Raw genomic sequence first — 26,804 nt, 5'->3', positions numbered from 1 at the left:
GGGATTTAGGACCCAACACAGTCCGAATATTATATACGTGTACTACAATTCAAAATTGAATTCCTATAGGTCGCAGCACATTCAGAGCAACATACATTTCGACTCAGGTCTCAACCCCACTAGGTTCTCACACAGTATCTCCCAGCCGGGTGATTCCTGTCATTGAGAACTGTTGCGGGGGATCCCTGCATGGTTATAAAGCAATCCAGACTCACCCGCTTAAGGCAGACACGTGTACAAGTCCTCCGTGACATTCAAGCCAACTGGTGACTCAGTGTTGAGCAACAAAATATATTTGGTCTCAAGTTTTCTCAGTCTAGCATCCCTATCTCCACCTCTCTTGCTACTCATGATCGAATCAATCACCCAGTATTTAAGGTCAGTGTTATCACTTCGGTGGCATTCCCTAAAATGGCGAGCCACCGGGTAGGTGTTGTCACCATTAGTGATAGCCCGCAGGTGTTGGAGAATGCGTATGTGGACAGCATTTTTTGTGCTACCCACATATTTCAATGAACAGGGGCATTCCAAGATGTACACTGCGAATTCTGTCTTACATGTTAAGACCTGGGTGATAGAGTGTTGAATGTTGGTGAAACTATCCTTGTAGGTTTTCATATTCTGACCATGGAGGCAAGCTTTACAGGTCTTACATCTGTAGAAGCCCTTATTCTCTTGCCACCAGGTAGATTTCACATAAGGCTCAGGATTGGTTACCACCAAATGGTGTCGTAACGAGGGTGCCCTGCTGAATGTAAGGGAGACTTGTTTAGGGAGACTGTTGCCAATGATGGTATCATGTGTGACTAAGGGCCAGTGTTTATTGAGGATTTTGCGGATCTGTTGGTGTTGTCTATTATATGCCGTGATTATTCGAAAACAGTTATTGCCCACTGGGGCATCAGCTGGTGTGTTACCTAACTTATCTTCCTGCCTACTACTATTCTTAGTAAGTAGTTCCTCCCGGGAAAACACCATAGATTTATCCTTGGCCCCCTGTATGAGTTGACTCGAGTAACCTCGCTCCAAAAAGCGGGTTCTGCTTTGATCTTGTGCCCTTTTTAAATCAATAGGGTTGCTGCAGATGCGCCTTAATCTTAGCATCTCCCCATAAGGGATGCTCAATATTAAGTGTGATGGGTGTGCACTGGCTGCGTGTAATATGATGTTTCCAGCAGTGGCTTTTCAAAAAATCCTAGATTCCAACTGGCCGTCTCTTATGTATAATTCAGTATCAAGAAAAGTTACACTGTCCTGACTTAATGTTGCCGTGAATTTTAAGTTCAATTCATTGTCATTGATATCTTCAATGAACTTCAATGCACCCTCCTTACTCCCCCGCCAAATAACCAAAAGGTCGTCAATAAAGCGAAACCATGCAACCAGATTGTTGCGGATATTATGACGGTATTCGTGTCCCAGGACCAGCTCCTCCCAAGCTCCCATGTGCAAACATGCAAAGCTCGGGGAGAAGCTGGCCCCCATTGCCACGCCCTGTAACTGACGGTACAATTGTTGATTAAAGAGAAATACATTGTTGATATATATATATCACTGAAAATCCCTTCCAAGAAAAAGATCAGAGGCCATAAGGGGGTTTTCAGAGCAGAACACCACTTTATTTCATTAAAACCCCAGCGGCGGTTGATGCATTTCGGCGTGGTAGCCTTCTTCGGCGCCCTTCGCTGTAGAGAACACTGCCCAAATTGACTCCTCCTGTTAAATCATTTGTAAGCACCCATATTTATATATATATATTTATATATATTCGCTCCAAGTCCCTCTGAAAGTCCCGGGCACTCGCGGGCGGGTGCAGCTTGCGGTTGAAGGCCCCCGCACTAATACCACGCTCGGCTTCGAAAATAATCTGTTTTCCAAAGAACTGCACTCGTAAATCCAGTAAGGTACTCACACCACCAGGTTTATTTTGTCAGAGACAACAGACGCGTTTCAGCCTAAAGCCTTCGTCAGTGTTGATCGCACTGCTTGTGCTGACTCTATTTTACATGCATTGCTTCCTGTTACTAGACATTAGCGATGGACTACAAATGTGTGGCACGTTAGGGCGCCATCTTGGAAGATGCCTATGTACATATTATACATCATTATACATATTATTTACATTCTATATGTTCCTTTGCAAGGCATCCTACGCATTGAGGCGCGCTACCTGCCAGCACATATGTTGGAAAATATTTGATCTTGCCGTGTATTGGCCTTGCTCCCCTCGAGCTTCGAAGGGAGATTTTGGGGATGTAAAGCCTCACATCACCAATTTCCTTTAGTCCATCCAGCCATATATTGGCTTAATGTAGCATGTCAAGCCCTGAATATGGTAGTGAGTGCCAGGTGTATGCCATTTGTTTGTGCGTGCAAAGACCCATACATTTGTGATGTGACATTGTAGTGTATCGTATCCATTTCAGACCTCCTTACAAATCACCATAATGTGCACTTGTTTCCTTATTTAACCAATTACACTATATATCGGCATTGCAAGTTATTTACATTATTTACAAAGTTGTCCCAAGATCTTACAAATACCACATTACTTGTAAATTTCCCAGTTGGGTATCTTTCATCATCCTAACTCAAATCAGATTTAGGTCAATTCAATCAAACCAAATTAAATTAAATTAGCTTCAACCAAACCAAATTGAATTGAGTTACACTGTCCCACAATATTCATAAGCCTCGACACAGTTCAGATTATCCCTTACTGTTCCAGTGTTTCAATGTTGTCTATTCATAATCCAGAGGAAGGTGGTCACCTTCATGGAGTGATAGTCTATGCTCTATACTCTGCAGTTATCTACCCAGGTGAACTGCCAGCTCTTCCCCGCTTTCTTTAGCCCCATAGGTACCTTGGTCATTAGGTCTATGATGTACCTCGACTCCAAGCGTCTCAACTTTTTCAGCCTATCTCCTCCTCTCATACTCTCTGGTACATAGTCTAGCCCAAAGTACTGTAATTTGCTTCTGTCTCTTTTGTGTACTTGGTCAAAGTGACGTGCCACTGGGTATGCTGGGTCTGCCTTGTCTATTGCCCTAAGATGTTCCAGGACTCTGATCTTCAATTGGTTTATCGTGCTTCCAATGTACCTGAGGCCGCACGGACAGACAAGACAGTAAACTGCGTAGTTTGTACTACATGTCAAGAATTTCTGAATTCCTTTCGAAATATTGGCTGCTGGTACCCAGTAGGAGCGAACTCTCTTGCTCCCAGCACAGGCTTTGCATTTACCACACGGGTAAAAACCCCCTATGCTTGCAATTTCACCTCTTCTCGGTGGCATTTTCTCCAGATGGCTCCTAACTAGTGCATCCTTTAATGACCTTGCCTTTCGAAATGTCACTAGGGGTTGTGATGGAATATCGTCCTTTATTACTGGATCTGTCTTCAGGATGTGCCAATTTTTTCGAAGTATTCGTTTTAGATTATGGGAATCAGTGGAATATGGCGTAATCAGCCGGAATTTACCTTCTATCTTCGATTCCAATCTCGGGGATTTCTGTTTTATTAATTCTGACCTAGGGATTTTTTTGACCTTCACTAAGGTTTTTGTTAGTAGGTCTGGGTCATACCCTCTCCGAAGGAATCTCTCAGTACTTGCTCCTGCCGCCAATTCAAAGTCCTCCTCCCTGCTGCTATTTCTTTTTAATCTGAGGAATTCCCCATATGGGATACTTTGTATTAGTCTGGCTGGATGGTTACTGTCTGCTCTTAGGATGTAATTTCCTGCTGTGGCTTTCCGATACAGTGAGGTGTGTAGCCTGCCTTGCTCCACAAACACCCTCAGGTCCAGGTAGTCCGCTGCCACCGGACTAGCTGTCCCCGAGAAGTGCAGGTTGCAATTGTTGTTGTTCAGGACCTCGATAAACAGATGTGCCGTCTCCACCGTCCCCTGCCACACGATGAAGAGGTCATCTATGTATCGGTACCACCTCACCACTTTGTCCAATTGCTGTCCCTCTATCTGTAGTGCCATGGGCACCCGCTCCTCCCACCAGCCCACAAATAAATTCGCGTAGCTGGGGGCGAAGCAGGTGCCCATCGCAGTCCCAGATGTTTGTATGTAGAGTTGCCCATCAAACAGCAAAATTTTATTCGTCAAGCAAAACTCAATAAATTCCAACAGCATACAGTTATGTTCAGCAAACAGTGCTGATCTTTTGTTCAGGAAATGTTCGGTTGCTGTTGAGAAAATATTCTAATACTGTTACCATACTTCCAATTTTGGGGTAGTATTTACTTCTGGCAAGCAGTAGCGGCTGGTGAACTTCAAAAATGGCAGTGCATGAATTGCAGCCTGCCATTCAACATAGCAACATAGCAAGAATTCTTGGCTAGTGCTCCAATTCCGGAAAATGAACAGCTCTCCCAAACTTCTGGTCATTGCAGTCACATCTGCACATTTCCATATATGTTCATTTTGATAGGTTTCTGGCCCACCTTAAAGTCTAGTAGCTCTTATCTTCACACAATAAATACATAAATACATTCAATATCATACGTTAGTTACCTATATAACTGGTGATTTCAAACTAACGATTTGAAAGTTTATGCTATCAGTCTGGATCATGTGCAATATACATTTGTTCTTTAGTGTCCCACTCAATCTCAACAAGGTATAGCACTTACAAAATCCCAGGAGCCCTTTTCAGTGACAGGGGTGCATTTTCATTCTGTGACATCATGGCTCCCAAACATTTCTTGACTAAATATGAAATAGTCCATGAGTTCATGTTAACTAAAATGTTACTCAATCCGACAAAGCCCAAAAAGCCATATTAATTAATCGATTATAGATTGTCCTTATATGTTAGAAGTTTTAACCAGAGTTTATTTTATAGTTATGGATATTTACAACATTTACTGTCAACAATTATTTAAAAATACATAAGTTTGTAGATCTAATGAGCACTTACCGCTTCTCCTTTGGGACCTGACTCACCTCGTTCACCTGGGGCACCGTGCCGACCCTAAAAACATATATCATGTATTACTATTTATTGAAAGGTGACATATAGTAATACGTAGATTGTGTAGTTTTATGTGATAGAAGGAAGCATGCACAGCATAACACAAGGTAGCTCCAAAGTATCCTATGAAAACAGATGGGATGGAAAATGTACCTCACGCACAATCCAGTCGAAAAGTCTAAATAGTAAAGAACTCCATTAAGACAGAAAGACCATTGTGTTTACATTATTGCTATTAAATTCATAATTCACTACCATCTGTGTGGAATTTCTCGGGAACACCATCTGTCGTTCATATTTGTGCAGAAGACAGAAAGCTTGACTATTCCACAGCAATCAACACAGAAATAAGCAAAAAATAGGAAACTGCGATGGAAAATTAGTAGCGCATTTGCATTGGGAAGAAAGTGAGGCTAGCTTTGCTTTTTTTATTTATTTATTTATTTATTGAATTTTAATACCAGCAGACAGACAAGAAAATAAATGCCAAAGTAAATACACTATTACTCCATGAATTGTAGAGCACACACAGCAAAAAACAAAATGATAAATATACATATATGACCAACATCAGAATCCTTACTGCCCCATCCATTTCTCAATTGGTAGTATATTGATAGCAATTTCGCTTGCCATTTTACAAAATTTGGTGGTTCGGGGTCTATCCATTGCGTAGTGATACAGGATCTATACACAGACATGCATAAAAACACAAGAGCTTCTTCTACTGTCGACCTTTTATACAGTATACTTTCTTCCACACCAAATATGACCAATTGTGCCGTTAATTTTACCCCAATGCCCAGGCTTTCCTTAATATATCTCTCAATATCTCCTATAAATTTAGAGAGCTTCGGACAAAGGAAAAAAACATGAATCGTATCTGCAACATTTAAATTACAGCGGCTACAATAGGTCCCCCGACCAGACTTCCATTTTATTAGTTTATCTGGCGTGTAGTACAAATCAAACACTGACATATAATGTTGAGCTTGAAGAGAGCCATTTAATAATACACTGGTGGCTATCTCCAAACTTCTTTCCAACATACTTCCCTCTACACCCAGCTTATCTTGCCATTTCTTTTCTATAACCAGGATATCATCTTCCTCCGTTGCCAAGAGAAGTTGGTACAGAGGTCCCATTTTAAACCTTCTTTTAATTGCTTCAAGAATCTCTATTTTATCTAGAAAGATCATATTTCTTAACAGCTTCTCTTTGCAGAAGCTCCGAAGTTGGAGATATTTAAAAAAGTCAGTTCGCTGCAATTTATACTTGCCCAGTAAAAAATCAAAAGAAGCAAAACTCTACCCCTGGAACAAATCTCCCAAGTCACGCACACCCCGCTCTTCCCATCTTACCATCACCCGATCTTTAAAAAGTTCAGGGAAAAGAGGACACTTATGAAATGGTGTATACAATGTTAACTTACTAAAGATTCTGATTTTTTTCTTCATAATCCTCCAAACCAGATATGCAGTGTAAAATATTTTAAATTTAGTCTTTTTATAATAGCTTGGTTCCACAATTCTGTGCAGACATTGTTTAGCCTCTTCACCCAAAATCATCTCATAAATAGAGGGGGTAGAAAAATCTTCAATAGGATCATCTGGTAAGATCAACACCCCCATATGTTGAAGTAATGCTATCCAATGATAAAATTGAAAATTGGGAATACCCCAGCCTCTTCTCTCCCTAGATAACATACATTTTTTGAAGGATCGCCTTGCTCGATGATATCCCCATAGAAATCTTGAACACATTCTATCTATACGGGCAAAATAATGCGAGGGTATTAAGAAAGGAATAGCCCGAAATATATATAAAAATCTTGGAAAAATTAGCATTTTCAGTATATTAGTACGTCCTACCAACGAGAATTTTAAATTGTTTAATCTCTCTAATGTCTTATTTGAAGAAACAATTATTGGATCCAAATTAGCTGCAATAATATTATCAACGTTAGCCATAAATTTAACACCAAGATATATGGCCTCTTGATCACAATTAATATTTTCTGGTCGGCCTGCAACAGAATGTATAATTTGGGTCTTGCATACATTTAGCTTGTAGCCGAAAATTCGACCAAACGTTGCTGCTGCTTCTATAATAATAGGAAGGGAGCTTGCGATATCATTTGACACAACCGCAATGTCATCTGCATAAGCACAGATTTTGAATTCGGAATTTTGAATCAGAACAGGTTTAATTGCATAATTTATCTCTAATGATAAAATAAAAGGGTCTATGTATAAAGCAAAGAGAATGGGGGAGCAGGGACAGCCCTGCCTCGTCCCTCTTTCTATCAGTACCTTCCCTGATAATTTCCCACCTATCCTTATGTATGCAGCTGGTTCTTTATATAATGCCTTTATTGCTTTAATTAAAGCATCTGGAAACCCCTTCTTCACCAAAACCTGCCACAAAAAATTCCACGAGACCCTGTCGAATGCTTTTCAGCGTCCAACAGGGCCACTCCCACCAGAGAATTCTCTCCCTGCGCCCAATCCAACATGGAGATAATTCTTCTTATATGGTCCGTGGTTTCCCTATGTTGTATAAAACCATGTTCTCTCAATGAAACCAAACCCGGCATTATATCATTCATCCTATTAGCGATAATTTTTGAATCAATTTTATTATCCGAATTCAATAGAGATATTGGTCTGTATGATCCCATCTCTGTATCTTTTTTGCCCTTCTTTTTGAAAACTACTATTATAGCATTAGACCAGGACTGGGGAGGATTCCCTTTAAAAGCTTCTTGACAGATTTCAACCAGCTCTGTTCTCATACTGTTCCTAAAGAACCGATAAAATTCTAGTGGGATATTGTCTGGGCCCATTGCTTTCCCCTGGGCAAGTCCTAAGATAGCACTCTCTATTTCCCCCCAACCTGGTAGCTCTTGTAGACTGTTCTTTTGTATTTCGGTTAATGTAGTTGGGATTACTTCATTTAAATATTCCTCAGATGATACCTCTCCAACATCCTCCGTATAGAGGTCCTGATAATAACCTTGAAAGGCAGTCAACACACCCTCCTTAGTTTCTTGAAGCATCCCCTGCAGGTCTTTTACTTTAGAAATATCTATATTGGAGGCTTTTTCTCTTGCTCTTTTGGCCAATACACGGCCTGTTTTATCTCCAAATGCATATGCTTCCTCCTTGTGTAAAACAAATTGAGCAGCTATAACATCAGCTATAGTTGCATAAGCCCTGGACCTAAGAATAGAGAGCTCTTTCTGAATTAAAGTGAGTACAGCTACTTCCGCCCCAACCCTTATTGCCTCAGCCAGCTTTTTCTCAGCAAGAAACACTTTATCAAAATCCTGTCGATGTTTTAACAGGGTCTGTTTCCGTTTAAATCTAGAAAAACTTAAAGTTTCACCACGAACTACCGATTTAAATGCATCCCACACAATCGGTAGAGGAGCAGTGCCTTTATTTATCTAAAAAAACTCCTGTATCTTATTGGCCATAATCTGACGGTATTCACCATCCAACGATAGCTTCCTATCAAACAACCATTGTTGGGGTTCTTCCCTTTCTCCTTGGTCAAGATCTAATACAAGTATCATCGGTTTATGGTTGAGTAGAAATAAAAAAGTAATCCAATCGTACAAATTTTGCATGGGGAGCGGAATAAAAGGTAAACCTATCATCCGCTGGAAATTTGGAGTTCCAAACATCATATAAGCTGTGGTCCATAATCAGAGCTTGAAGTGATTTAAACACCAACCTCTTTCTACCCTTATATACATAGTTAGATCTGATATCCACTGCGGCTTCCAAATTGATGTTCAGATCTCCACAAAGTACCAGGGGGACCGTCCATTGGGCTAATTCTAAATTTAAACAATTAAATAATTCAGCATCATCTAGATTTGGTCCATACACATTACACAATGTAAACCTTGTTTGGCCTACTTTAATACCTGAAATGGCCCAACGACCCCATTTATCAGCTGCTACATTCCAAACCCTCGTCTTTTCAAAATCGCAACTCCTCTTTTCATCCCTGTTTGTTTTGAACACACTATCAATTCCATACCCATTGCTTTTAAATACCCTCGGTTGTGCCATGGAATATGTGTTTCTTGTAGACATAATATGTCTACCTGTAAAATCTGCATGAGTTTCCCCAAAACCTGTCGCTTTTTGGGATCGTTAAGACCACAAATATTTAAAGAACAGATTTTGATTTTCTTAAGTGGTGACGTAGCTAATAATTGCTTCAGCCATGGGTTGTCTCTGCAGTTGGTTCCTATCACAAACAGAAAAAACGTCACTTAAACTTAAACTTCGTACCATCTTTATAGAAATGTCTAACATACTTTCTTGCTGTTTTATTTCTCTCTGCATTAACTGCCTCCTGTCTGCTGGGTTTGGAATGTAAAATGTAGAAAGTTTAGCTAGAAAGAAAGGTATAAAACCTGACATCGTGAGCAGGGAAAAAACTCTTACTTTCCGATTCCTGAATGACGTGACATGCTGTTGGACTTTTGGCGCACGTAAGGACAGTAGACTTTAAATGAGTTTTTTCCTTTCTAGGTGAAGTGAGAAATAGACAAGGAAATAGATTTAGGGAATGGAAACTGTTATCCTGCTAATAATTCGTGTTTCTGAGCTTGCTTTGAAAATGTCAGTTCATTAATTCATTTCCTTATTAAAATGCTGTTTTCTTAATTGCTTACAAAATAAAGATTCTAAAACGGAAATGCTTTCTTTTATGAAAAATAAAGTTAATAAAATTAGATTTGAAAAGACAAGCTGGTCTTGTTTATTCATGGTCTAGTTTCCATCAGTTGATCCAATCACCTAAGTGGCCTGATTAATAAATGATAAATGTGTAAAACCATGGTGAAAATAGACAAACTGCAGTTGTATACTATAATGTAAATAATATGTGAATAGTTTAGTTAATCAGACCACATGATTCAGTTGCTCAAAAATTGTCTCATTGGTATTATGGGCCTTTATAAGTGTTTATGATTAATGGTGAGTATTGAGGTAATAGGTAGCGTTATTGAGACAGTTTTTCTTACAGAGCGCTGGATCAGTAGTCATGACACATTTATTAGTACTCAGACATTTAGGGATACTGGCAGGGTAAGGTGATGTCTGGTGCTGGGATGTGATCAGGGGGGTCTATATTAAACGTTAAAAAAAGTATCATAAAAGGTTTAAAAAGAAAAAGTGGTAGTCTGGAAAAACAAACTAAAGTATCGAGAAGACCTAAGTGGTCATTAGAGTAAATTTTTGTGGTATGTGTTGCCACAACGCGGTCGTTGTTACGGCCGCGTTGTGACAGCATGCGGGATAATGGTGTGCGGAGTGAAGAGGCATATTTGTGCACAAGACAACTGTGAGCGGAGAGGTCAGGCCATATCTGGAAGTTCTAAGGACTGATTATCATGAGTTGTACAGGCAGAAGATACATAGATCATCTGAGATTTTAAAATATCAAAAAAGGAAAAGTTGCTGGTTGACACTCCTCACGCTCCGCATAGTCAGCCTAGGCTAGAGGTGCCTCAGGTAGGCAATCTAGGTTCTATGTTTGTTAATGGAAGACTGACAACAAAACATAGATTGTATATCATTCTGTGTAGGAAAGTTAACATGATAATACTAAAAGAGTCCTAATTCGTTGCTGACTGCCATTCTGTCTTGGCATAAGTGATGCAGATGGATTAGTGATTGGTTCACAATCACCAGCCTTGAATATATGGAGGGAGAAAGGACTTTACTTTGTTTATTTATGTATTCATATCAAGGCACAAGCATTTTAAACAGAATAGCATTGTATAGTATCCAATCACTGATATACCGCGCAGTTTCATGGTGAATTAGTGAAGTGTAGGACAATGGGTGGTAAGGCAAGGACAACTTTTTGGAGTACTGTACATAATCAAGCAGACCCAAAGGGTGATTCAGTAACTAAGGTGATAGGTGAGGGGAAACGCCTAGGAAGATTGCAAGCATGGTATAGTAGGAAAGCATTAGTGAGACCTTAGAGTGCAAACACATTTGTTTTTTAATGATATGGATTCCCAAGCTATGAAAAACTATTGATTGAAGCTTTATTGGACATTGCTTCTTATCTTATGATGTATGTATCATAATTAGTGGTATTGGATGATTTCAATTAATTGCTAGAAGAAAAGAGAGAAACACTGGTTATGTATGATGTCTGTAGCCTTAACTGAAATTGTGACCAAATCAACGCAAGGTTTTTGCCATACACTCGATGGATGGATTTTATTAAGATATTTATGTCATTCGGTTTTACATCACAGTACACTTTTCAAATGTCAGTAATATTGCCATTTCCATTGGTGTCCAAAGCCTGAAACTATGGGATGTCTTGAATCCAACTCTAAAGGCAAAGCCAAGAAACTCCTAAAAACTGATGCTTTTAGACAATCAATTGATTAAGTCCTGCGGGATGATAAGATTGCACTCTCATTTACAAATCTGGCAGATCATTCCCAACAACTCTTTCAGACTGGATCACAATTGTTTCATAACGTAGCCTTTCAACATCCACAATCAGCAATTCCATTCACAACTAGAGATCATTTCTAGGAAGAGGGTTTCAGGAAACCTTGCCCTTACTGGCAAAACCCATGGCTTAGTGATGCAATGTCTTGACAAATCACTCTATAGCGCCTGGATACACACAAGGGTGATTAGCCGCGCTCTACAAATTCACATCACATAACATATAGCAGCAAGCAAGGAAAAACAAAGGGAATCCCAACAGACCTTATCAAACCTCCATCCACAACGATTTTACCATGGCACTCAACTCTGACTTTCATCATTTAATTCAAACACAGGTCAACGTGTCTATTGTCTATTATATTGTTTCACAAGATAACCATTCGTGCTCTGATGCCTCGTGAACTTACAAGCACAACCTTTCTCTTAAACGGAGTGAATAGTTTTAAAACTCATTCTCTTTAAGGAATAGACATGAAAACACATTTCACAAGTTAAAATAAGTGCATACTTCAGGTGTTCCACCTAAATAGCCTTGTACTTCTATTTATGTCAGGAAAAAAGTGGACACTGGCGGAGCAGTGTCCAGAGGTGTGGTGGAGCCTATTACCAAAATTTAAGAATGTTCTCTAATTTGTACCTTGCCTATACTTAAACCTGCATTTATTTAGTTGCATGAGAAGGTCATCCAACCCATGATCTATTCCTAAATTATCTTTTCTCATTTACATGATTTCTATCCAAAACATAACTCACAGAAGAAGCCCATGGGGTCAACCTCCTCTCTGTGGCCAAATGCTAGTAAGAATCATGTTCCATGTAATGCTGACTCCTACCAACCTGAAATCTTTAATTCCAGTTAGAGCCACTGCTTTATATCCATCCACTGATTTTGTTTTTAAAATAGTGCTATTGCTAAATCAGATGATAGCATGAATTTGATATACTTCAGATTCTGTTTTACAATAGGTTTCTGCATGGCATTCAGTTTTAATACTAAATCCCCTTCCCTTAGTTTTGACAGGTTTTCCACTTTATTGAAGAGTTTGTGCGCTTCTTGGATCTCATGTATTTCTGTTGTCTATGCTTCCTATTGCCAAACCTTCCGTTCCTGAAACCTCAATTTACTGTAATAACTTGAGTGTGACCAGAACATGACCTTACTACCTCCATCTTGAACCACACTAAGGATCCTATTGGGATGACGGGTGGGGGTCCCATCCTTGGAATTAGGATGCACCGGCCACAGTGGCGGGTGCATCCCGCATTTTTAACATTGTGGCGGGTGGTGCTGAAAGCACCGCCCGCCGCAATGCTAAAAAAGCATGTTGTGCATTTCAAAGCACAACATGACAGGCACCGCGTGGTGTCTGCCATGTTACACTTTGAAATGCAGGGGGGTAACCCCCATGTGCACCCCCCGGAGTCCCAGGGGGCCCGCAACGGGCCCCCGCAGGGAGTCTCCGCATGCCTTTCGGTGGCGGCATTGCCGCCACGGAAAGGCATTCCCCAAAGCCCATCCTAATATGGCTGGCGGTGTCTGATAGACCCGCCACCATATTAGACCTTTTCCGCCCCGGTCACAAGGCGACCAAGGCGAAAAAGCAGCAGACGGTCTTTCTGTCCGCCGTGGACCCCCCAGCCTTCCTAATGTGGAGGGGGTCATTTCTGTGCGGATGGCGCGCGGACCCCGCATTCACGATTATGCTGTTTATTGAATTGATCGCAATTGTGCATTAAATATATCGTGGCATCAGTACTTCCAATATGGCCGCCATATCTTTTAGAATTATTGCAACTATAGACGCTTGACCGTGACGCCATTACGTCATACGCGCACGACAGCTATTGCTTATAGGATACAACAGGCAGCAGGAGCGTTTACTTCTTTTTCACCGTATACTGCACCCGACATACGCGGTCTTCAAGATTCACGAGATGCTGGTAAGTCAGCGTCAATACATCTACACCGCGCTATTATTTGTATATTTCATCCTGTTACATAAACAATAGAGCGGCCATTATTGCAGTTAAAGCGCGGTTTTAGCTTGTGCATTGGTATTAACTGTTAACCGGTCATTTAGAGTATGGTTTCACTTTTACCGAGTGCGTTCCTTTTTCGAAGGAGATTTTACAGCATAGGGCTAGTCTTAATTGTAGACGGGTCTCTATTGAGTAAGGCACATTTGCTACTAAGAATGAATTACTTTTGCCTCCCGCACACATCGTCTGCTTTCAGACATAGGATTCACAGAGAATTTAGTATTTGATACTTAACTAGTGTTCTCTAAGGAGCCTTACATACCGTTTCTGTTGTGCTAGCCCTTGGGAACTTAGCTTCTACTGGTACCTTGTTTTCACACTTTTAGAACCAGTCAGGGTTTGTTATTTGAAGCGAGTGGACACTCATTATATTCTGTCTCTCCTCCATTCATTAGGCTACATATTGCCACAAATTATATTCTTCAGTATTCATCACCATTCAGTGCATCCCTGCTAACGCCTTGTCAACTTAACTGAGAACATTTCTTGGAGCCACATCTGGGTCGCTTAATCTATAACATATAGGTAAGATCTACAGGGAACTGGCACCTTGCATTTACACAGTTAGACCCAGTAAGAGGTTGTTACTTGAAGAGAGTGGACACTCTTAATATTCTGTCTTTCCTCTATTTATTAGGCTATACATTGCCGCGAACGACATTCATCCGTCCGGTGTAACCCTTCTAACGCCTTGCCAACTGAACTGAGATCATGTCTTGGAGTCACATCTGGGCCGCTTAATCTATAATATATAGGTAAGATCTATAAGGTACATTGAGTTTCATGTAACAAGTACAACCCATAATTGATGTAAGAATATTGCCAAGCTCAAACATAATATCATAGTCGTCTTTTGATGTTTCTGGCAGATCACACCCTTTGGATGACTGTAGTCATGAACGGCAGAGGAGCCTCATCTAGAGTCTGTTTGGCAGGCTGGGCTTTTTACCAGCCCTGGGTTATCCCTTACGTCCTCCAGGACTGTAACATGGTTTTTTAGGTAAGCCCACGCCTTATCAGTCATTAGGTTAGAGATATCATTATATTTCCGCAATGTAATCTTGCACATTACACATTTTAATAAATACCTTCACAGCTATACAATCATAGAACTCCTTCAAGATTCAACTAAGAGTACAGTTAGAGTGGGCCATCATAGCCAAGATAATTTGAGGTAAGTGCTCTTATAACATAATCTCCTTTCGAACCTGTCGGTTCAGTAGGACCTCATGCAGCCTTAAGAATCACTGGTCATATATGTTTTTTGCATTGTTTTAAAACAAAAAAAAAATGTTCATCCTTTTTCTCCCCCGGTCTTTTTGATACCAGGATAGTTATGTTTCGTCAGTCAGCAGATCTCTTGAAGTAGAAGGTAGAATACACAAGCAACTGCAGGATATTTATATCTCTCTGGTAAGGTTGATTTATTAAGGTTTGGCTTGTACATGTTTTTAGCAATACTAGGTCCCCTTCTCTTGTTATCCATAGGAATTACATGTAGCATAGCTATGACTCTTTTTATCGTTACTCATAGGACTAATACCGTTTCCTCTATTTAGGTCTGTCTCTGGTTGTGACTATAACAGCACACAGCCTGGACCCTCTCTACAAAATAGGCCACGGATCATGCCATTATAGTCCACGGTTACTAATATTGTGCTAATTCAATTCAACCTAATATATGTTTCTTTATAACCTCATCCTAAGTAGATCTTAAAACCGAAGTGTGGGACATATATGTGTTGTTTGTATGCTTTCTTGGAGGTGGGAGTATCTTGTGGTGGTTGTACTGTTGCGTTGCAGATTGTGAAACCCACATAAATTTGGGGAGGTGGGGAGGACTCTTAGAAGCCATTTTGTAGTCTGTATATAGTGCTTTGCATCTGTATTATAGACAAATGTTATGAAAATTTTTTTTTAAATAAATTCTTTTTCCTCCTTTTTTGTTACAGTATGTCACTGTTAAAATCACCCTGAGGAAGGTTCAACACCGAAACGCAATGGTGATATTTGTGTATAACGTCTATACCCTTCTCATGTTGTTCTGATTTTTAGTTGATAACAGTGCTGAGAAAAGGCTGAGTTTGTGGACATACAATACTAAATATGTATACATATGAAAAAGGAATTGTCTTTTTAGATTGTCTGAAATAATTTTCTGAATATTTGGAAATAATCAAATTATCTGTTTTGAATTTTGATAAAAGAAAAATAAAAATATATATTTTTGATAAAATACAAGAGTGTCATACTCTTTTCTGCACATTCATCTATGATATAGCTGCAGCACTCAGTTATCAGCGGCACCTTTGCCCAGTGCCATTCTCTTTTCCCAATTTGGGCGGATTGTCCCCGCCAGGCCGGCGGTGGCTACCGCCAGCCTGGCGGGGGCAATCCGTCCGTCATCCTAATGGGCCCCTAAGTGTCTCCTTACAACTGGGGAGGTAACATCAGGTGAATGGTATGTCCTAGAAGAAAACACATTACTGTGTATTCAGTCACCTCAGTCTTGGCAGCTGGTTTTACCACCCTGGGCCTCTGGGTCTAGAGTGACATCATAGGCAACTCGAACTTCATTCTCATTGTTTATTTGATGTCACTAACAACTCCCAAGTGAAAATCATCTCTGTTATTTACTGCTACCTGTGCATAATTCAAAGTGTTACTTCTCCTAGGAGCCTGCAGTTGGAACAACATGTATTAACAATGTGTCTATTAGTTACACTGGCTCTTTTTAATGCTATTAGGGTCTTGCATAGCATCAAACTAACCTTTATGTTAGTAATTTCTTTAAATATCCGTTAAATAGAAATATAAAACTAAATTCCAAATTGACAAGCAGTCAACAGCCTGTTATCCAGTTGAGACTGCAGTGGAGACACTTATTTATTTTACTATTAATATTGCATGTTTAGTTTATAATTTTATAGAATTAAATAATGCCAGACTTCTGACTTTCCATGTGCCTAACCTGCCATGACAAATTGTGTTTGACTTCCTTTATAGCTTGAGGTACCCTATATTATGTACTCTAATGTCAGGACTTGCCAATGCCTTTATTGATCTTGAATATGGATTATTACACAACACTGTTGCCATCTAACTTAAAACATGTTCCTACTATTCATGAGACCTAGCATTCCCTTCCCCAGGTTTATTAATCAGAAAGAGACAGGAATCTGCAGCTCATTATCCAGGACCCATCTGGTCCTTGCTTGATCTCACATATAGCAACTCTGAAAACAAAGAGATAATAAATAGCCAAAGGTTGTCCAAAGCCTAGTGCAGCTGTAGGATAAAAAATCATGAAACAAAATACGGTGAACCAAAATACTGTGTTAAAATAGTTTAAATGAAAACTACAAAAATATTGTGGTTCTGAACATCATCAAAAAACAGACAAGTTAGATGGGATACACTAGATGCGATTCGATGAGATGGGGTGACTTGATGCCTTGCCATTATGAATAACATGCGTGGGGGTGAGTCACAGCAACTGCACATCCTGTCATGATAAGTCAATGACCTGATCAGCAAGCTCAAACATGGGTTGGTTGCAAGGCCCCAAACCTTATAATACTGCAGGAAATACTTCTGGCAGACAACCATGTTCCTTGCCTAAAAAGTGGCCAACGAGTGAGTTTGGTTTGCAAAGGCTGCACCAGAGGGTCCCGGGAGTGGGGATCCTGTTGAGGAAGATCTCCACCTTTCTGACTAGTCAAGACTTTGTTCGCCCCACAAGGTAGACACGCAGGGGTCGAGGGCACCAAAGGGAGAATGCCCTTGTTTGCCCTGGGTGTTTATGCACCCCACACTGTAGCAATTGGGGTAGGATTTACTATTTCCACTTCATAACTAATTAACAGTTAATCAATTAATTAAATTGCATAAGTTATCAATTACATAAATGAATTACATAAAACATAATTAAACAATCAAAATAATAATTTAACTATTGAAAAGCATCCTACTCAAATTGCAACAGCTCAGCTCTTAAACTAACAATTTCTAATTAAATGAATAAACAAATTGTATACCATATAAACGTACAAAATATATTAAAACACATTGGACACAAATATTACTCAGGCCTCGTAAAATCTACTCGCCCACTTGCTATGGCGAGTCAGATTTTGTCAGAGAGAGCTATATTTAGGGCCTACTCATCCATTCAGGCAAGCTGATAAGGAGCAGGTGCTTTGTTCACTCAGAAAGTGAAGGAGCAATAAAGATGCCTTAAAATCTTGTTTTTATCTTGTCACATTTGCTCTTTGTTCAAAGACAAAGTTCAGAAGTCAGTTTATGTCTTCTTACAATTACTTTTCTTTCTCTGACTGCAGAGTACCAGCATTTTGTAAAGTTTAACTGTCTGTTGTGCAGGACAAAGTGTGTGAAATTAAAGGCTTTACGGTGTCAGGATTTCTTTCTAACACACAACAATTAAATAGCTAATGAGATAACATTGAAAAATCTATTTCAATAGTTATGAAAGCACATTTTTTGTAAATCAGTGAATATCTTAATAGGATGAAACCAAATCAGAACACTTGGTGATGTGCAAATCGCAAATGTGTTTGCCAAAATCAAATTTTAACACATTATTGCTTATAAACTATATAATTTTATCAGTAAAACTGCATGTTAATGGGAAAGATTTTGGCCAATTTAGTGGTAAATTTACTGTCTGTAAATGGCAGTGTGCTACTACATCATTCTTTAGTAATACAGGGTCATATGTACAAACTTTTTTTGAGGTCGTAAATGGCCCATTGAACAGAATCAGGTCATGTGCGACTGCAAAAAAGAGTTTTAAAATGTACAAAGGGTAAATTGTGATTCAGTAACCTATCATCAAATCGCAATTTGGGGTTGCAAATCGGTATTTAGAAGGCGCGTGTTTAGTGCACTTCCTAATTCCCATTCGCAGTGATATGTGTGAATGTTTTGCAACCAGATTACGGTCACTACACATTACTATTTTACCAACACCTCAAGGGTGGTGGTAACCATTCAGAAAAGGAAAGGGTTCCCCACGGAACTGTGGTAAATAAATAAATAATACCTCTATTTTTGACTGGATATACAATAACAGATAGCTCAATAAATAAGAGTCAAGATTCGAGGTAGTAGGAGTATGCAGGTTTAATACAGCATAAAGGACAGGAACAGGACAACCTGCACGGGAATAGGATGGCAGCGCTGCACGGGGCAGGGACAAAGGAATGGAATGGCTAACTTTTAATAACAGTGCACAAGTATATATACTTAAACAAAATACATGGTATTCAATACAATAGGCGTAACAGTAGGCAGGGCCTATAGCAGTCGCGAGAGATAAGGCAGAAAGTAGGTGTAACAAGAGGCGTGAACAGGGCGTATACATAGACATGTGATGTAAACGTAACGGAATATGTCACAAATGGGCGGAAACATGGAGGGGGCTACCTAAGGAGCCGGGACCTCTAACCTAGTGGTGCGCGCAAGCTGGCAATGACGTGTTACTAGGGAGAAGCTGGGGGCTATGACTTCTGAGCTAGAAGGAGAGACGAAAGTCTGGAGAGTCAGAGCGACATGTACCTAAACACTATCTAGTATCTGATGTTTAGAGAACATGTTGATAGAATCCAAAAGTTATCAGGGCAAAGGCTAACAGACACTAAGACTGGTGCATGCATTATTCTACATGTAGTGTGTGTTGAGGAATATTAAATGACCATAAATACAGTATTTCTCTTACATGGAGACGTAAAGGCTAGACGATGACTGAAACTATTGATGCGATTCAGTAGCTTAGGAATGCAGAGAAGGAGGGCTGGACTGATAACTAGAATCATAACATACTCTTGGCAGACTGGGAGGCAGAGCCAGGCCGAGCCGGGCACTGTGAGGCAGGAAGTAAGTGAAGGGTCAGGGATACAGGTGGGGGCTGTATCGCTCCTCGGAGAGGGTTCAGGAGACAGGAGCTGAATCTGAGTCCGGGCCCTTTTGAGGCCTAGAAACGGGGACTTTCAATGAAATAACGTGCACACTGAGAAACGTGGCAATGTAGCTTTACATAGGCCTAATACTCGTAGCTTTCACGAGAACTGGAAACTGGCATACTAGAGATGGACACAACTGTAATTGCGTCTTTAATCGATCATGGGGAATACATATGCATATTAATCATGCACATATAGCATAAGATGGGGAACACGTAGGGACACAGAACATGGCAAAATTTACTTTTCCACATTCCCTCCTTGTCACTACGTTTCCATCAGGAAACATCAATATTCATGATACCATCTATCATTTCATACAGTATCATTTGCTCGTCTCGAAATTTCTTGGAACGGGATCTAGGACGGGACTTGGGACTAGGAATACAAGAGGTAGCACAAATGCCGCAAATCGCAGGGCCACATTGTATACAGAGGCAGCAACTGAATATGATCGCTACTGCAATACCTAGAAAGGACAATACTTTCCATCCCCAGGCAGAAATTATACTCCAAAACCAACCGGACCATGTCCAGGTGCCTGGGTTCTGGTGTAACTGATGGGCAATTTTATGAAGTCTGGCTATAGCTGAATAAACAGACGGCGCGTTATTAGGAATGAAAATGCAGCAACTAGATCCGATGACTCTACATGCTCCTCCTCTATCGGCCAGTATGACGTCAAGAACGAGACGATTTTGGAGCACGACAAATCTCATAGCAGATTGCTCTTCGGTTAAGTTACCTAGAGCAGAGGCAGTCTCATTCACTACTGCTTCAAGAGTTCTTGTTAACCTACGGATTAACTTACTATTCTGGATAGGTCCTATAAAGAAAAAGAATCCTCTATTGAAATCTGTATACTGTTCTAGAGCAGTTTCAGTTTGATCGACAATCGGGGACTCGATCTCCCTTCTATGTCTAATGTGTACTAGATGTGTGTTTCTGTGATAATAAGATGGGGCTAGAAAAACTGGTGGCAGTAGGAAGGCAATGTAACAGGTTCCATCCCAATCGAGGGGCAGACGAACATATGCGGTCTGACCACAAACAAAATAAGAATGACGTGAAGCTTTGAAAATAGATTTCCCACTGTCACTATACTCGACAATAGTAGTACAATCACTATGTCCTACATGTACGGAACCATTATTTCGGACACATAATTCGCCTTTGACTGGTAATACTGAAATAGCAGGTAAGTCTGGAGTAGGATCAGACTGAACATTCAGAACCATAAAATTCGAAGAATAATTACCCAAATTATAAACTTCATTTTCTAGATCTAACCCTGTTCTGTGGGGAAGACCTTGCTTGTCTGGAAAACATGTACTGTTCAGAAGGGACATATCAGTTGAGGATGACGTTAACGTGGACCATGCTCCACATGAACCATTATGTGAAAACGGATAAGGAAAGAGTGGCAGAACTCCCTTCGGTGTCTGGAAAGGGGGGAGTCGACCACACACCCAACAATTAGTGGCATTGCTGGTCTGGTGTGAATAATGCAACATACGGATAAAGGTATTGTTGCGCATAGCAAGACGATAAGATAGTTCGTGAGGAGGCAGATCACTAAATGTGTGCTCTACTGTAGCATTAGAAAACATATTTACATGAGAAATTGGAAAACATAAATGAAATGCATAACTCGTGCAGGTAACCATTAAGCTTAAAAACAATATAAAACTTAGAAAAACGATACATCGGATAGAGTTTTGACTAACTCTCTCACTATGGGGGTCTATCTCATACATGTCAGATACCTGTCTAACCGTTTCACCTAGGGGAGGACTTAGACAATTAAACTGGCTGACTTATTTTACTAGACCGTAGCTTACTTTTATACTCCTGCTGCGGAGTTTTCTCTAACAGGGAGGGCTTGATATCAATGTCATTTGCGGGACAGTCCTTAAGAATAGTATCTTGGCAGTCTTTAAAATCTTGACAATCCTTGGAAATGTTCTTGGAAACAGTTTTTAGTCCGTGAAATTTCTTGACGTGTGACAGGTGCACCCACCCCTTCCTGCCTTCCAACTTGACGGCAGTACGGGTGGTTAGAAGGACTAACTTCGGCTCCTTCCAGCGAGGCTCCAGCGGACTTGAACGATCAAAATTGCGGACGAGGACCAGGGTGCCGGGAAGGATCTCGTGTGGCTTGACTTCAGTATTGTCGGGAAATGCAGCGGCAACCTGTGAACGACAAGAGTGTAGGGCAGACATCAAGGAAGCTAGGTAATCTGTCAGCATATTACTGGAAACATCGGTAATACTTCGGGGTCTAGGTGTACCCCACATATTTGGGGGGCGGCCGAATACGACCTCATAAGGGGACAGACCTGATCTGGAGTGTGCGACCATGCGCATATAAAATAAAGCGACTGGCAGAGCAACTAACCAGTCTACACCTTTTTCTTGACAGATTTTGGCAATGCGGATTTTCAAGGTTATCAGAATACACGACCCTAGGGAGTCCATAACGGGGGAAGAATTCACGAACCAACTGCTTGGCAGTGGTCGCGGCTGTGTAATCTGGGACTGGATATGCTTCTGTCCACCTGGACAAAGCGCATACAACTACAAGGACATACTTGAAACCTCGACATCGCTCCATCTGAATATAATCCATCTGGAGGACTTCAAAAGGGTGGTCAGGAGGTTGGAATCCACCTTGTTCCACCGGGACACTTTTACCTGGATTGAACTGGCAACATATCATACAGGTACGGACTTTCTGCTTGGCTGCAGCTCGTAAATGCTTGTTAAACCAAATGTTCTGGATACTGTCTAACATGGCTTTTTCTCCTAAGTGTGCTGGACTATGTGCGGTATTGATAATGACTTGAACCATTGAGTCGGGGAGAAACCATGTGGCTTTTCCCCTCGTCAACCATCCCTGATCTGTCTGGACCCCTCCTTGTTCGGACCATTTCTTGATTTCTTCGGGAGTAGCATGTAACTGGATATCTATGACATCTTGAGTAGGGTCCTTAACTGTCATACAAGTAGTCTGTTCTAGAGTGGATGTCGGTGTCTTGTTAACTGGCATGTCTGGAGTCTGTGCTGTAAGCTTGGCTGTTCGATCTGCTAGATCATTACCTTGGGAAATAATGTCAGTAACTTTCGTATGTGCTTTGCATTTCATAATAGCGATGGATGTCGGTAAATGTATTGCATCTAACAGAGCTTGAATGAGGAGACCATGCTGAATCTTGGTTCCATGAGAAGTCATGAAACCTCTCTCCTGCCAGAGCACTCCGAAGTCGTGTACAACTCCGAATGCGTAGCGTGAATCTGTGTAAATATTAACTTTCAGGTTCTTGGCACATATGCAGGCTTGTGTCAGAGCGACTAGCTCTGCTGCTTGAGCAGACAGGGTGTCAATACGATGTGTTTCAATAACTTCAGTGTCAGTAGTCACTGCATACGCGGCTACTAGTTCTCCTGTACTCGTTCTCATACATGAACCATCCACATAAAGTGTCAGGTCGGGGTCTGGTAATGGAATATCTGCCAGGTCTTGTCTCGGCTTAGTCATAGTGTTAACAACTTCCACACAGTCATGCATGGCAGGATTTGAAGTAACTGACGGTAACAGTGTAGCAGGATTTAGAACGTTGCAGCGTCTGATTTCTATGTGTGGCTGGAATAGTGTCAATTCATAACCTGTCAAACGTGCAATTGTCAAGTGCTGAGTCTGTGTTCGGTTTAAAAGAACTTCCACGGAGTGTGGAACTTGTACTGTCAAGGAATGTCCTAATACTATGGAATCACTTTGTCTGATAGCTAGTGCTGTGGCTGCAACTGACTTGAGGCACGCAGGCAGCGCCTGGGCTACTGGATCTAATGTGCTCGAAAAATAAGCACAGGGATTGTATTGTCTGGCTTGATCTTGTGTGAGAACAGATAATGCTGTACCATCGCGTTCTGTGACAAAAAGTGTAAAAGGCTTACTGTAGTTCGGTGTAGCTAGAACGGGAGCTTGGCATAAAGCTTTCTTTAACTCATTGAAACTAAGTGTATGTTCAGATGTCCAAGGGAGGACAGTCGATACGGCTGCCTCCTGTGTCGTTAACTGTATCAATGGCTTGGCTAGAAATGCATACTGAGGAATCCATTGTCTGCAATAAGAAGTAAGGCCGATAAAAGCACGTACCTCCTTCTGTGTCTTGGGCTGAGGGAGACTCGCTATTAACTGGATACGGTCAGGTGTCAACTGCCTACCCCACTTGGACAGTAAGTGGCCTAAGTAGATCACTTGCTGGACACAGAATTGAAGTTTTGAAGGGGACACCTTGTGCCCCATCTCGGCTAGGAAATACAGAACTGTGAGTGACGCTCGCTCGCAAGCACGTTCAGAACGGGCAGTGATCAGTAGATCATCGACATACTGGAGCAGAGCAGTGTCAGTTGGCATGTGAATATTGTCTAGTTGTCTCTTAAGTGCTTGACTGTAAATACTAGGACTTTCTGTGAAACCTTGAGGAGCTCGTGTGAATTTATAGCTCCTTCCATTTAGACAGAATCCGAAAAGGTACTGGCTGTCTGGATGAATGGGGACACTGAAAAATGCATTCTTGAGGTCGATTACTGTAAAAAATATTGCCTCAGAATCAATGGCTGTCAATAGAGATGAGATATCTGGAACAACTGGTTACTGAGGAATGATACATTTATTGAGTTCTCGAAGGTCAATCACTAATCGATATACTGGGGGTGCATTTGGATCAGTACGTTTCATGACTGGAATGATAGGAGAATTACATACATTGGAGTCAGTTTCTACAACTACTCCTTGAGCAATGAGCTCGCCAATAATTTTGGATAAGGCTGCTACAGCCTCAGGTGGCAATCTGTACTGTCTGATTCGTGGTAACACTACACCTTGCTTGAGAGTCACACGATGGGGTGTGATTCGCATGAAACCAACATCAGTTGGACCTTGCGCCCATAGATGTTGCGGGACATTTGACAATCTCTGATCAAAATCTCGTAGAACATAGTGACCCTTGAAGTCACGTAAAAACAAACGTATCCCCTCTGGGGAACAGCAAATAACTGCACCTAATTCTTTCAGTGTCTTAATACCTAACAAATTTTCTGGACATGACTTCGTAAGCAATAGATCAGTAGTTCGGGACAATGGACCTACTTCTAGAGTAACTGGCTTTGATATCTCGTTTACAATAGGCTTTCCTGAAAATCCAAGGGAAACATTTCTAGAGCCTGAGAGCGGAGCCCCTGGAACCTCGTCGTGACTAATAGTCGTCCTACTTGCCCCTGTATCAATCAGAAACTTTCTGTCTTTCCCTAATACTTGACTGTGTACATAGGGACCTTCTTGATCTACAGGAATCTCGATGAGAGGCAAGCCTACCTCCCTCTCTAGGCTGTTTCATGAATACGCTTGATACTCTGGATACTCGGATTGTGCATACTGGTACATCTGCTGTGTAACATGCTGTGTTGCAGCGATAGGCTGCGGTGCTGTAACTGTCTGTTGTGCATTCTGTGGCTGAGAAGTCTGTGAAACTTGTTCTTGTCTAGGCGGACGTGGTCTTTCTTTAGTTTTACCAGTGGCTATATTGTGTTTCAGAACTGCACACTCGTTTATGAAATGACCTGGCTGTTTACAATAATTGCATGTCCCTTTAACGGGAGCTGCAGGATGACTGGCTTGATTCGGACCCCTCTTCTGACTGTCTTGAGGAACAGATTGTGCAACTAGTACTTTCATTTTTGTGTCTTTCATACGTCTTCTCTCGTGTTCTTGCTCTTCCCTGATTCTATTCTGGTGATACTGGAGCATCTGTAACATCTGTGACGGAGTACTAGCTTGCCATGTACTTTCGACTTTCAAAACTCGATTTTTAACTTGTGGACTTGAATTCTCGACTAATTTAGTAACAAAAAGATGAGGGTATGACGCGCTACTCGTCTTCAAACCACTGTTTATTATAAAACATTTCTCAAATCTAGAATAAAAATCACTAGTATCTTCGTCTGGTTTCTGTTTACATGCTGAGATTGCATCCCAGTCTTCCTTTTTCGTGGCTAATAACCTAGGCAAAACTTGTATCAATAATTCTGGTAATTCTTTACATTTGTCTCCAAGACCGGTACCTGGTACACGTATCTTATCTTCAGCTTCTAGAGCTGTCCAATCGATCTTTTTCTCTCCCACCTCCCAATCTTTTTCCTTGAGTTTTTCGTATATGCCCGCAGGCAACAGGACTTTTAACATTTTAATAATATCTGGATACGTGTATTCTCCCATACGGAGCATGTCTTTTAATTCTCGGTGGAACCCTGCTGGATCTTTGTCGTGACAGGGAATTAATTTCTTCATCTCTAAGAGTTCCATCTTGGTAACTGGGGTGTAAACAAATACTCGTTGCATTTCACCACCCGCTGTCCTAACTGGGTGTACTTCTCGTAACGGATGCTGTCTATCTATATAAAACGGTTTACTTTCTGGAGGTGAGACATGAACAAAATGCGGATTTAGGAACGTTCTATATTTGTGGCGCTGTTCTAGAATGACACTAATTAAATCGGTGCCTAAACCTTTCCATCTATACTGGAGTAACTCGTTCAGGACATCATGTAACGGACCTGGATCAGAATGTTGACCCTCATACAGAGTAATGAGGTGTTGGATCATATACATACCCACCAGTCGCTGCTCGGCTGGGGGCAGTTTCAGAAACATTTGTGCCACTATTTCGTCTGGAAAAGTGGTAGAATCAGTAATCCATCGGACTGCTGATCGGGCTAGTTCTTGTTCATGCATGGTACTTAACTCACTATAACCGATTCGTGATTTCAGAATGTGATCGGTAGCTTGAAATACTTGTTCTAGAGAACCTTGTTCTGGTGCTGGAAGAGGAACAGTTTTCTTATGTTCTAGGCGTAAATGTCGGTCTGGAAATCTAGATTTACCTACATACGCTATTCTGGCGGTGTTCTCGTCGTCTACCTCTTCAGTAGGAGAGTCATTTTCTTTCTCGCTTCCTAGAGCTTCTTTGCGTTGTTCGTGTAACCTTATTATTTCTTTACGTATTTTCTTGTACATACTCTCTATACTATTGAGTGTCTTGTGCTTACCCTCGGCTATATTATCACTCCACTTTGTCAGAATTTTCATTTCGGTCGGATCTTTAGTCGGGGAATCTTGTTCCCTAATTAAACAATTGATCAGAAACTTTAACAGCATGAACTGGATCTCAGATTTTCTGTGAGACATGACTTCACCAATACTTTCTGGATCTTGTCCTGTACGAATGAAACGATACAT

General features: G+C 40.9%; 1 protein-coding gene across 1 annotated transcript in view; it reads right to left on the bottom strand.

Moving 5' to 3' along the window:
* The window catches only part of COL28A1 (collagen type XXVIII alpha 1 chain), a 621,255-nt gene that overhangs the window by 429,037 nt on the left and 165,414 nt on the right, over positions 1 to 26,804 (bottom strand). The window contains exon 6 of the mRNA XM_078663712.1: positions 4,930 to 4,983. Coding sequence (XP_078519838.1) covers positions 4,930 to 4,983 — 54 coding nt within the window. The remainder of the gene's footprint in view (positions 1 to 4,929; positions 4,984 to 26,804) is intronic.

This window comes from Lissotriton helveticus, chromosome 10, assembly GCF_964261635.1.
Source record: "Lissotriton helveticus chromosome 10, aLisHel1.1, whole genome shotgun sequence".
NCBI classification, from domain to species: domain Eukaryota; kingdom Metazoa; phylum Chordata; class Amphibia; order Caudata; family Salamandridae; genus Lissotriton; species Lissotriton helveticus.
This window is presented reverse-complemented; position numbering and strand designations above follow the sequence as displayed.